Source organism: Xiphophorus couchianus, chromosome 14, assembly GCF_001444195.1.
Source record: "Xiphophorus couchianus chromosome 14, X_couchianus-1.0, whole genome shotgun sequence".
In the NCBI taxonomy this organism is placed as follows: Eukaryota; Metazoa; Chordata; class Actinopteri; order Cyprinodontiformes; family Poeciliidae; genus Xiphophorus; species Xiphophorus couchianus.
In genome coordinates this window covers 1,073,171-1,087,387 of record NC_040241.1, presented here as the reverse complement: position 1 = coordinate 1,087,387, position 14,217 = coordinate 1,073,171, and the positions used below count along the sequence as shown (strand labels likewise).

The 14,217-nt window shown below is 41.6% G+C and overlaps 1 protein-coding gene across 32 annotated transcripts in view; it reads left to right on the top strand.

The window, feature by feature from the left end:
- The window catches only part of ank2b (ankyrin 2b, neuronal), a 176,110-nt gene that overhangs the window by 107,538 nt on the left and 54,355 nt on the right, over positions 1 to 14,217 (top strand). For 29 of the 32 annotated variants that reach the window (XM_028037792.1, XM_028037814.1, XM_028037787.1 and 26 more), the window contains 4 exons: positions 4,638 to 4,779; positions 12,691 to 12,702; positions 13,051 to 13,138; positions 13,513 to 13,616. In XM_028037792.1, the coding sequence (XP_027893593.1) occupies positions 4,638 to 4,779; positions 12,691 to 12,702; positions 13,051 to 13,138; positions 13,513 to 13,616 (346 nt within the window). The remainder of the gene's footprint in view (positions 1 to 4,637; positions 4,780 to 12,690; positions 12,703 to 13,050; positions 13,139 to 13,512; positions 13,617 to 14,217) is intronic. The other 3 variants (XM_028037795.1, XM_028037783.1, XM_028037806.1) reach the window with 1 other exon arrangement.

Sequence of the window (14,217 nt, the reverse complement as noted above, 5' to 3'; positions counted from 1 at the left end):
ACATGTTACTATGTCACTTTATGACATGTGACTGTGTCACTTAATGTCATGTTACTATGTCACTTAATGTCATGTTACTATGTCACTTAATGACATGTTACTGTGTCACTTAATGACACGTTACAATGTCACTTAATGACATTTTACTATGTCACGTAATGTCATGTTACTATGTCACTTAATGTCATTTTACTATGTCACTTAATGTCATGTTACTATGTCACTTAATGACATGTTACTATGTCACTTAATGACATGTTACTATGTCACTTAATGACATTTTACCATGTCACCTAATGACATGTTACTATGTCACTTAATGACATGTTATTATGTCACTTAATGTCATGTTACTATGTCACTTAATGTCATGTTACTATGTCACTTAATGTCATGTTACTATGTCACTTAATTTCATGTTACTATGTCTCTTAATAACATGTTACTGTCACTTAATTTCATGTTACTATGTCACTTAACGACATGTTACTATGTCACTTAATGACATGTTACTGTGTCACTTAATGACACGTTACAATGTCACTTAATGACATTTTACTATGTCACTTAATTTCAGGTTACTATGTCACTTAATGACATGTTACTATGTCACTTAATGACATGTTGCTGTGTCACTTAATGACACGTTACAATGTCACTTAATGACATGTTACTATGTCACTTAATGACATGTTACTATGTCACATAATGTCATGTTACTATGTCACTTAATTTCTTGTTACTATGTCACTTAATGACATGTTACTATGTCACTTAATGTCATGTTACCATGTCACATAATGTCATGTTACCATGTCACTTAATTTCTTGTTACTATGTCACTTAATGACATGTTACTATGTCACTTTATGACATGTGACTGTGTCACTTAATGTCATGTTACTATGTCACTTAATGTCATGTTACTATGTCACTTAATGACATGTTACTGTGTCACTTAATGACACGTTACAATGTCACTTAATGACATTTTACTATGTCACTTAATGTCATGTTACTATGTCACTTAATGTCATTTTACTATGTCACTTAATGTCATGTTACTATGTCACTTAATGACATGTTACTATGTCACTTAATGACATGTTACTATGTCACTTAATGACATTTTACCATGTCACCTAATGACATGTTACTATGTCACTTAATGACATGTTATTATGTCACTTAATGTCATGTTACTATGTCACTTAATGTCATGTTACTATGTCACTTAATTTCATGTTACTATGTCTCTTAATAACATGTTACTGTCACTTAATTTCATGTTACTATGTCACTTAACGACATGTTACTATGTCACTTAATGTCATGTTACTATGTCACTTAATGACATGTTACTATGTCACTTAATGACATTTTACCATGTCACTTAATTTCAGGTTACTATGTCACTTAATGACATGTTACTATGTCACTTAATGTCATATTACTATGTCACTTAATGACATGTTACTATGTCACTTAATTTCATGTTACTATGTCTCTTAATAACATGTTACTGTCACTTAATTTCATGTTACTATGTCACTTAACGACATGTTACTATGTCACTTAATGACATGTTACTGTGTCACTTAATGACACGTTACAATGTCACTTAATGACACGTTACAATGTCACTTAATGACATTTTACTATGTCACTTAATTTCAGGTTACTATGTCACTTAATGACATGTTACTATGTCACTTAATGACATGTTGCTGTGTCACTTAATGACACGTTACAATGTCACTTAATGACATGTTACTATGTCACTTAATGACATGTTACTATGTCACATAATGTCATGTTACTATGTCACTTAATGTCATGTTACTATGTCACTTAATTTCTTGTTACTATGTCACTTAATGACATGTTACTATGTCACTTAATGACATGTTATTATGTCACTTAATGTCATGTTACTATGTCACTTAATGTCATGTTACTACGTCACTTAATGTCATGTTACTATGTCACTTTATGACATGTGACTGTGTCACTTAATGACACGTTACAATGTCACTTAAAGACATTTTACTATGTCACTTAATTTCAGGTTACTATGTCACTTAATGACATGCTACTATGTCACTTAATGTCATATTACTATGTCACTTAATGTCATATTACTATGTCACTTAATGAAATGTTAATATGTCACTTAATGACATGTTACTATGTCACTTAATGACATGTTACCATGTCACTTAATGACATGTTACTATGTCACTTAATGACATGTTACTATGTCACTTAATGACATTTTGCTATGTCACTTAATTTCAGGTTAATATGTCACTTAATGACATGTTACTATGTCACTTAATGACATGTTACCATGTCACTTAATGTCATGTTACTATGTCACTTAATGACATGTTACCATGTCACTTAATGACATGTTACCATGTCACTTAATGACATGTTACTATGTCACTTAATGACATGTTACCATGTCACTTAATTTCAGGTTACTATGTCACTTAATGACATGTTACTATGTCACTTAATGACATGTTACCATGTCACTTAATGACATGTTACTATGTCACTTAATGACATGTTATTATGTCACTTAATGACATGTTACCATGTCACTTAATGACATGTTACTATGTCACTTAATGACATGTTACTATGTCACTTAATGACATGTTATTATGTCACTTAATGTCATGTTACTATGTCACTTAATGTCATGTTACTACGTCACTTAATGTCATGTTACTATGTCACTTTATGACATGTGACTGTGTCACTTAATGACACGTCACAATGTCACTTAAAGACATTTTACTATGTCACTTAATTTCAGGTTACTATGTCACTTAATGACATGCTACTATGTCACTTAATGTCATATTACTATGTCACTTAATGAAATGTTAATATGTCACTTAATGACATGTTACTATGTCACTTAATGACATGTTACTATGTCACTTAATGACATGTTACCATGTCACTTAATGACATGTTACCATGTCACTTAATGACATGTTACTATGTCACTTAATGACATGTTACCATGTCACTTAATTTCAGGTTACTATGTCACTTAATGACATGTTACTATGTCACTTAATGACATGTTACCATGTCACTTAATGACATGTTACTATGTCACTTAATGACATGTTACCATGTCACTTAATGACATTTTGCTATGTCACTTAATGTCATGTTACTATGTCACTTAATGACATTTTATTGTCACTTAATGACATGTTACTATGTCACTTAATGACATGTTACTGTCACTTAATTTCATGTTACTATGTCACTTAATGTCTTGTTACTATGTCACTTAATGACATGTTACTATGTCACTTAATGTCATTTTACTATATCACTTAATGACATGTTACTATACCACTTAATTTCATGTTACTGTCATTTAATTACATGTTACTATGTCACTTAATGACATGTAACTATGTCACTTAATGACATGTTACTATGTCACTTAATGACATGTTACTATGTCACTTAATGACATTTTGCTATGTCACTTAATTTCAGGTTACTATGTCACTTAATGACATGTTACTATGTCACTTAATGACATGTTACCATGTCACTTAATGTCATGTTACTATGTCACTTAATGACATGTTACCATGTCACTTAATGACATTTTGCTATGTCACTTAATTTCAGGTTACTATGTCACTTAATGACATGTTACTATGTCATTTAATGAGGCATCGTGACAGACATCTGATGTGAGGGACAGAAGTATTGAACAGAAATACTGAAATAATTTTCTTTGCCAGTGTTTTCATGGTTTCTACTTTTCACTGTGTCACAAACAGTGTTTATCTTACATCTTACAAAACTTGAAGGAAACACACAGGGAGCCAGGAAACAAACAGACCTGGTGGCATAAGGTTAATGGAAGAAACTAGTGAGGAGTGTGTGAAAGAGAATATTTTAAATACTGGGAGCTTGATTACTAGAACAATGGAGGAGTTCTATGTAGAAACAGGGTGCAGCTGTGTGGAGACAGCAGAAGGCAGGCTGAGGGAGAGGGAGAGAGATCGCACAAAAGGGCAAGGAAAACAAGCTGAGGAGCAGGCAGAACATAATTCTAAAATTAATGAATATGAAGAATATTAATAAAGGTGATCTAAATAAATAGCAAAGAAAATATTGATGTAGAGTATGAAATAAGCAAAGGCTGATCTAAATCAAAACATGAAAAGAGAGAATAAGAAATAACTAAAGCCAAACACAGATTGCGTCAGTGTTACAGATGACACAAGGTGCATGAGCTGCTGCAATCATTGCATTTGTTTGGTGTTAGACAATCAATATAGTTGATTAGGGAAGGAATTCAGTAAATTCTAACAGTCCTACAGCATTTTCATAAGATGAAGTTAAATATTGAGTTTACTGAGTTTAAATGATATACTCATTACAAAAGTCCTCATTTCATCTTTTAGTTATCAATGTATATAACTTTTAGTTAACCAGGTAAGTTCACTACAAACAAATTCTCATTTTCAACAATGACCTATTGAGAAAAAATGTAAACATCATGCAACATCATATAATTTTTGACCAGTAGATGTTTACTCCTCTTAATAGCAGTTTTGATTTAAAATGACTCTTTTTTTCTGAAGGTGATGACACAATGACCGGTGATGGTGGAGAGTATCTGAGGCCTGAAGACCTCAAGGAACTGGGAGATGATTCCCTGCCAGGACAATACCTGGATGGGATGAACTACCTCCGTTTCAGCCTAGAGGGGACGCGCACTGAGAGGTACCAGATGCTTCACCACACAACTTCACTGATCTACAGCCAAGAACAACATATCTCAGACAAAAACTATTATACAGTGAAGTGAAAATCCATTGGTGAAATATAGAAATCAGTGCTCAAAGGTTCAAACACCCTTTACCATTGTCCACTCTGCTAGAGAACATGTTTTCTTCAAACATTGCTTTGCCTTTCTAACACTATTTAATCCCATTAAGTCTGTGGAGCTGCACCTTCTTTAAATATGTTTTTATATTACATATATCATCAGAATATTGCCCTGTGTCAGTGTACGGTATATGCATGCAGTGCTGTGCAAAGGTGCCAAAGCACCTCAGAATGTTTGTTACCACCAAAGAGCCAGACTTTGTTATAATCATCCAGAATGTCTTGAAGCAGTTGATCATCTGATTTTTGGGAGGTACAACATTCTACTCTGAATATTGTCTGTTTTTTAACTTTCTTCATGCAGATCCTATTATGTAAAGTACATTGTGTGTCTTCACACAAGTGAGGAAACTGAACAAGTTGATAAAGAAATAGGAAACAAATCCTGACAGATTCACCATCTTTAAGTTAATCCTTCCTAAACATTTTCTCTTTGAGAAAAAAGTGGTTTTAAGATAAGATAAGATAAGATAAGATAAATCTTTATTGTCATTGTCAATAAAGATTGACAATGACAATCTTTATTGACATTGTCATTGTCATTGAGGACAACAAAGTTCAAAGGGTGCCATCAGTGGGTGCACATGCCCAAAAACAAAAAATAACTGTCTCACAATTCACACACAACGCAAGAATCAACAAACAAATGGCAGAAAATAAAAATAAAAATAAGAACAGCCACATTCTCACATACATCATTTATGATGATTAATGGTTGTTTTTGATTGCATTTAGTTTTGTTATTGCTATCGGGTAGAAACTGTCTTTGAGACGGTTGGTTCTGGTTCTGGTTGCTCTGTATCTTCTGCCTGAATGCAGCAGTGTGAACAGAGAATGTCCGGGGTGAGAAGTGTCCTTTGTGATGTGTTGTGCTTTTCTTAGACAGCGGTCGCTGTGCAGGTCCTCCAGTGAGGGGAGAGGGCAGCCAATGATTTTTTGAGCTGTATTCACAACCCTTTGGAGAGCTTTCCTTTGAGTCGTAGTGCTGCTGTTATACCAGACGCAGATACAGATAGATAGATAGATAGATAGATAGATAGATAGATAGATAGATAGATAGCATTTACTGTCATTGAACAGAATTCAACGAAATTTCCATTGCAGCTCCCGTGCAAAAGGTCAAATATATACAGTATAAATAAGCAAACACACAATAATAATAATAACAATATATACAACTAAATTAACTAAAGGCACTCAACCACACCAAAGAAGTAGCAGCAGGTCCAATTATGGCAAAGTACAGATAATGTGACAGTGCAAAGTGCAGAACAATATGGCTGTGTGGGGGTGGGGGATATGTGTGTGTGACTGCGAGGTTATGATATGTGTGGGAGGGAGGGACGGCAGGGAGTAATGGCTCTGACGGCTGTGGGGAAGAAACTGTTTCTCAGTCTATTTGTTGTAGTCCGTATATTCCTGTACCGCTTGCCTGATGGCAGCGGCACAAACAGTCTGTGGCCCTGGTGGCTGGAATCCATGGCTATGGATCCAGCTCTCTTCTTGACCCGGTCTGTGTAAATGGAGTCCAGGTCTGGGAGGGGGCATCCCACAATGCCTTGTGCTGTTCTCACCACCCGTGTCAGTTGTTTCCTCTCCAATGCTGTGCAGCTACCATACCACACAGTCATGTTGAGGCAGAGGATGCTCTCGATCATCGCCCTGTAAAAGTTCACGAGCAGCCGTGAGGAAAGTCCAGCCCGTCTCAGTTTCCTGAGGAAGAAGAGCCTTTGTTGTGCTTTCTTCACCAGGTGAGAGGTGTTTGTGTTCCAGGAGAAGTCAGAAGTGATGTGGAGGCCCAGGAACTTGATGTTGTCCACACGTTCCACCACTTCTCCATCTATGAGAAGGGGAGTGTGATCCGTCTTCCTGGACCTTCTGTAATCCACAATGACCTCCTTGGTCTTCCCTGTGTTCAGCACCAAGTTGTTGGCTGAACACCACTGAGTGAGCTGCAGAATCTCCTCTCTGTAGTGGGTCTCGTTGTTGTCTGAAATGAGACCCACTACTGTTGTGTCGTCCGCGAACTTCACGACTGTGTTGGTGGGGTGGATGGCCACGCAGTCGTGTGTAAACAGGGTGTAGAGAGCTGGGCTGAGCACACAGCCCTGCGGCGTGCCTGTGTTGAGGACCAGTGGGGACGATGTTGAGCCACTTATTCTCACCACCTGAGGCCTGTTGGTGAGGAAGTCTCTGATCCAGTGGCACAGTGAAGCGGGCAGCCCCACCTCGAGTAGCTTCAGCACCAGCTTGTCTGGGATGACGGTATTAAATGCTGAGCTGAAGTCTACAAATAGCATCCTGACGTAGGTGTTGGGATGCTGCAGATGGGTCAGGGCTGTGTGCAGAGTGATGGAGACAGCATCCTCTGTTGACCGGTTTGCTCTGTAGGCGAACTGAAGGCTGTCCAGGTTTGCGGGGATGAAGTCTCTGATGTGCCTCAGAAGAATCCTCTCAAAGCACTTCATGATCACCGGGGTCAGAGCGACGGGCCGGTAATCGTTCAGGCTGGTGATGGACCTCTTCTTCGGTACAGGGATGATGGTGGAAGACTTGAGACACTCAGGAACCGTGGCAAGCTGCAGGGACAGATTGAAAATGTCCAGAAACACTCCTGCCAGCTGGTCGGCGCAGGTTTTCAGCCTCTGGCCTGACACCTTGTCCGGTCCTGGAGCTTTGTGGGTGTTGATCCTCCTCAGGGTGGACGTCACCTGATGCTTCTGTAAGACGAGGGGCTGGTGCTGCTCTTCCAGTTGGGGTAGATGTACGGCTTCTCTGCTGCCCGCCGTGTCAAAGCGGGCAAAGAAACTGTTTAAGGTGTCAGGCAGGGTGGGGTCGCGGCTGGTCAGCTGAGTGCTGTGTTTGTAGTCCGTCATGGTTCTGATGCCTCTCCACATGCTTCGGGGGTTGTTGTTGATGAAATGTTCCTCAATCTGCTGTTTGTACTGGAGCTTGGCCTACTTAATACCTTTTTTCAGTTCCGACCGGGCCCTGCTATAAGCCAACCTGTCTCCAGACCTGTAGGCAGCATCCCGGGCTTTCAGCAGGGCCCGTACTGTGCTGTCCAGCCATGGTTTCTGGTTTGGAAACACTTTTATGGTCTTAACAGGGAGGACAGCGTCGGTGCAGAACTGAACATAGGACAGAACGGACGATGAGTATTCCTCCAAGTCTGCGCCGTCCCTGAACACACTCCAGTCTGTATGCTCAAAGCAGTCCTGAAGTGCAGAGGAGGCCTCCTCAGTCCAGACCTGAACTATTCTGGTGGTCGGCTTAGTTCTGCAGGCCAGAGGCTTGTAGACAGGAATCAGCTCCACTGAGATGTGGTCAGACATGCCCAGATGTGGAGCTGCTACAGCCTTGTAGGCTCCGGGGATATTGCAGTAGACCTGGTCCAAAATGTTATTGTCTCTGGTGGGAAAGTTTATGGATTTGTGGAATTTGGGAAACACAGCCTTCAGTTCCACGTGATTGAAGTCCCCCGCCACAATCACGGCTGCCTCCGGGTTGGAGTTCATCTGCACGCTGATCAGGCAGTACAGCTCCTCTAATGCTAGCTTAGCATTAGCCCTCGGTGGTATGTAAACGGCCACGATCACAATGGACGAGAGTTCTCTCACCAACTTGAAGGGTCTGCATTTCACCGCCAGATATTCCAAGTCAGGAGAGCAGAATGTTCCGACAGAGTGTGTGGCTGTACACCAGGCATTGTGTACATACAATGCCAAACCTCCGCCTCTGCCCTTACCCGAAGCTGCAGTCCGATCCGCCCGGAACAGAGCGCGCCCCGTTATCTCCACCGCTGCGTCCGGGATGTTATCCTCCAGCCAGGTCTCTGTGACAACAGTCACACAGCTGTCCATCCGGCGAGAAGTAATCCGGAGTCGCATCTCGTCGATTTTGTTGACGAGGGACCTGGCATTGGCGAGGAAGAGGCTGGGGAGGGCCGGTTTATGAGGGCTAGCTTGTAGCCTAGCCCGCACGCCGGCTCTCTTACCCCTCTTTTGTTTGCGCTGCCTCCTCCGTCGCCTTGGCAGCATGGGAGGAATGATCATAGTCCCAGGTGTTCGTAGCAACTCTGGACGAATAAAGTCCAGCTTGGTGGGTGTGTGAAGTCCAAACTGTGTTCCTATGTCCCACAGTTCTAATCTGCTGTAAGTTGTAACGGCTTCCAGTAGTGTGTTGAGCGAAGACATCAATAAAAACAAGCTAAAAAAAACGAAAACACGGGAGCTCCGAGCCGCAGCGTCTACACGCGCCGCCATCTGTCGAAAGTCAGTAGGTCAGTATGCTCTCTATGGAGCACTTGTAGAAGGACACCAGCAGCTTCTCCTTGATGTTGTTCCTCCTGAGAACCCTCAGGAAGTACAGTCTTTGCTGGGCCTTTTTTATCAGCTCGAAGGTGTTCATGTTCCATGTGAGGCCCTGCTCAATGTGGACCCCCAGGAAACGGAAATCAGCTACCCTCTCCACACATTTTCCCCCAATGGTTAGTGGTGTAATGTCCGTTTTATTCCTCCTGTAATCTATTATGAGTTTTTTTGTCTTTGAGTTGTTGAGGAGCAGATTGTTCTCCCTGCACCACTGCAACAGCCGCTCCACCTCACCCCTGTAGGCGGACTCGTCGCCTCCTGAGATGAGCCTCACCACTGTGGTGTCATCAGCAAACTTGATGATGGTGTTGCTGTGGTGGGCAGAGGTGCAGTCGTATGTGTACAGACAATAGAGCAGGGGGCTCAGCACACAGCCCTGTGGAGAGCCAGTACTAAGGCTGAGGGCAGTGGATGTATGTTTTCCCACCCTAACTCTCTGTTGTCGGTTGGTCAGTAAGCTCAGAATCCACATGCAGGTAGAGTGAGGGAGGCCCAGGTCCCCCAATTTGTCCACCAGTCTGTGAGGGAGGATGGTATTAAAAGCAGAGCTGTAGTCTACAAAGAGCATCCGCACATAGCTCCCCTGCTGCTCCAGATGTGACAGAGCAGCATGGAGGGCCGTGATCGCAGCGTCCTCTGTGGATCTGTTGGCTCTGTAGGCGAACTGGTGGTGGTCAAAGCCAGGAGGGAGAAGTGCTGTGATGTGACCCCGGACCAGTTTTTCAAAACACTTCGTCACCACAGTGGTTAGTGCCACTGGCCGGTAGTCGTTGAGGCAGGAGATGTGAGGTTTCTTGGGTATGGGGACTATGGTGGAAGATTTCAGGCAGGATGGGACTGTAGACAGGGCTAGGGACTGGTTGAAGATCCTGGTGAAGACTCCAGCCAGCTGATCGGCGCAGTCTTTCAGGACATGTCCAGGGACGCCGTCAGGTCCAGCAGCCTTCCTTGGATTGACAGCCCGCAGTGTGCGCCTCACCTCCTGCTCCTCTACAACGAGGAGTGTGGTGTTGTGGGTTGCTTGGTGTAGTGTGGCTGCCTCTGTTGGCTTCACCTCAAAGCGGGCAAAGAAGAGGTTCAGCTCCTCTGCCAGCGTGGCATCGCCTTACACAGCTGCGAGGTTGGTCCTGTAGTTGGTGAGATGCTGGATTCCCTGGCACACCTGCCTGCTGTTGTTGCTGTCAAGGTAGCCCTCTATCCTCCTCCTGTAGTCAGACTTAGCCATTCTGATGCCGCTCTTCAAGTTAGCTCGGGCTGTACTGTAGATGGTCCTGTCCCCAGACCTGAAGGCGGCATTCCTGGTCTTTAGCAGTCGCTGGACCTCCTGAGTCATCCAGGGCTTCTGGTTTGGGAAGACCCGGATGCGTTTATCCACAGCTACAGTGTCAATACAGTACTTGATGTAGCACACTACACTGTCCGTCAAAACCTCCAGGTCCTGATGTTCAAAAACATCCCAGTTTGTCCTATTGAAACAGTCCTGCAGCTGCTGTGTCACATCCTTGGGTCAGGATTTGATGGTTTTGGTGATGGTTGGAGCAGTTTTCCTGAGGGGGGCATAAGCAGGAATTAAATGCAGGGACAGGTGATCGGACTGACCCAGGTGAGGAAGTGGTCTAGCCCTGTAGCCTAGCTTGATGTTGGAGTAGACTTTGTCCAGAGTGTTAGCCTCTCTTGTAGCACACTTTACATGCTGGTGGAATTTGGGGAGCGCTGTCTTCAAGTCTGCATGGTTGAAGTCCCCCGCTATGATGTGCACAGCATCTGGATAGATGCTCTGCAGATGGCTAATGCTGCCATGCAAAAATCCAATAGCTGTTTTAGCATTAGCATCCGGTGGGATGTAAACAGCAGTTACCACCTACGGTGAACTCTCTGGGGAGGTATATATGGGGGTGTGCTGTGGTGGCGCAGTGGTGGTGCAGGGGGTTAGCACGCCCCACATTTGGAGGCCTTAGACCTGCGGACGTCGCGGGTTCGACTCCCGGTCCCGACGACCTTTGCCGCATGTCCTCCTTCAAAAATGGTGCCGGCTCAACTGGCTGCCTGCAGATGCAGCTCCCATCGTGTGTGTGTTAATCTGTGTATAAAAAATTCTTGCTGTATCTGCGAAATAATTTCCCTGCTGGGATGAATAAAGTAATTCTTCTTCTTCTTCTTCTTCATATTGGTCTGCATCTAACAGTCACATACTCCAGGTCTGGGGAGCAATGGCTGATGACAGTCCCTGTGTTAGTACACCAGGTGTTGTTCACGTACACACAGAGCCTCCTCCTCTGCTCTTTCTGGAGTCTTTCGTTCTGTCGTGGCGCTATACTGTGTAGCCTGCTAGCTCGATTTTGAGTTATTCTTTAATGTTTTTTGTGCATTATTTGTCCTTTGTTGTGGTGCAGGGTATGATGAATGAATAATGAATAAGACCTGCATCTCCAGGTTTCATTAAGTTAACAGAATTTTTCTACCATGTCAATGCAGCTATGGATGGTGTTATGTTTACTGTGTTTAATATTGCTAGTGTTATTATTAGTTGAAATACACCACCTTGTGGTCACTTTAAGTTATTGTTTAAGTTAATAGTAGAAGAAGAATATGGACAGGAAGTGCTTTGCCCAGAATCAAATGGCCTCTCCACACTCCTCCTAGTTCTTTCTTGGTGTTTGTTAAAGCATTGTCTTTTCACAAAAAAAGAAGGAGAAGAAAATTATTGAACTATCACTGAAGTAAACTTTATTAACCAGTCATCGCCATCAGGATTTTCTTCATCTTTCAAGATTGTTTAGCTGTTTGGATAGCTAGTGCGAGTATCTAGTGAGGCCAATAACAGATGGCATATTAAAGAATAGCCTTTTTCCCCTCCAGCGTTGTTTGCATGCGTGAAATTTCCACATGTAGACAATAATATTGAAAGGAGTCAGTGAAAGTCTTCATGCATCTGATCTGATGCCTAACTGCCTGCTATTTAGACACAACAGTGTTGAATGTGAGTCTCAATATCTCAATGAGATATTGTAAGTCTCAAGGCGGAAAAAAAAATCCTTTAAATCATTCACATGGTAGGGTTAGGGTTACTATTTAACCATAAGCCAATATAGAAAAATACAAGTTGGGTTTTTCATTCTCAGCTACTTCGCCACAAAGTTGTACTTCATTTTTGCCCATTTTGGCTAAAATGTGCTGAAAAGGAGAACAAAACCAGACAACATCCAGAAGTTAGATCAGCTGATCAAACTTCACTAAAATATAAACATATGAGTGATCGCTGAAGACTTTTGTACAGAGCTTTATGAAAAACTCCGTTCTTCCTGAGCTTGAGAGAACTAACACTCTTGTGTGTCTCCCTCCTCTTCATGTATCCCTTCTCACTCATCCATAGTGGAGTCCAAAGGTATGTTCTGACTCAGGCCTGATGCACTAGCATAGGGTCTCTCTAACATCAGTATTTCAACCAGAGGAACATCCAGTCTTACACTCTGTCTGGTCTTAGTGAGACCTTTCATTGAATGACATTTGATTCTAAATGTGACATTCATTGAATTTAGGAGCTCAGGTCAGAAATAACTAACTCTCAGCTGCACAAAATGATCTAGTCAGTTATTGGACACTGATGCCTGTTTGTGTTAGAAATGATTAGTGTTAAATGTTGAGCTAATTACCAATTCTGTCTAGAGAAATTAATTTCCCAGCTCTTGACCTTCACTGGTTTGACGGTTTATTCTGATATTTTGTGCTCCAGTTCAGACAGGTCCTTCACACCCACCCATCATAGCTACTATTCTCCAAGACATGATGGTATGATGGACGAGATGCTCACCTCTCACCAGGTACTCCCATTTGTTAAACGTATTTCAGACAAAACCTTGCTGCTTTTCATAAAACAAACTAATCAGGACAAAGAAAAGATTGCTAAAGGCTAGACTTTGACTGTGACAGCCAGGAGTCCATGTCCTGTGTCTGTCAAATCCAACTCTAACATAACCCTCTCAAAATTAACAGCTACAAAGAGCCAATTATGGTGCAGCACATTCTGACTTAATGTCTTGAATTTGGTGTTGCCCAAAGAACATTGTTCTAGTCTTGTGGTTCAGGTGCAACTTTGACAAAACATAATTCTTAGTGAAGGAATGTGTCATGAGTGGCTTATGAGAAATTTTCCAAATGTTCTGAGTAATTTTTAATTATATTTGTTTGATTCTAGGTTTCATCACTTGCGAGGGAGAATGAGAGAGATTCCTACAGACTGAGTTGGGGAACAGAGAACCTGGATAATATTGCTTTGTCCTCCAGCCCCATTCATTCAGGGTAGGCTAAGTTCCAGTGTTGGACAAAATTGTTAACGATGACACAAACATTCCATGTTAAATACAATTGTGTAGGCTTTGGCTTAAATATGCAGAATTTTCTATGAAGGCATACTGACCTTATCAGATCTGGGAAAAGGACAAAAGGATGCAATATTTCAAATGAAAGTCTGATCTGAAGTTGTATTTATAGTGCAGGCTAAACAGTTATTAGAAGTCTGACATCTCCATGAACGAGAAGTTTATGGAGTCTTCTCGTTCTCCACAATATCCAGTCAGCTCTGCTTTTGTTCTGTATTTTATCATGCAAACCACACCTGTTCTTCAGTCTCAACATACTCTCTTATTTCAAACAAAAATCTGAGGTTGAGCTTGCAGTTTCAGCTGAACATATACACAGCAGTAGACTAAATTGACACTAAACTTTGCAAGAAAAGAATATATATATATTTATATATATATACTTCCACTAATGGTGACAGTTGTTCAGACTGTCATCATTTACTTTCATGTTTACTTCCACAAACACTGAGCAATTCTTCTCTTTTATGGCAGTTGGCAAAATACTGAGCACATTCTCTATGTGTGACATTATTGCGCCC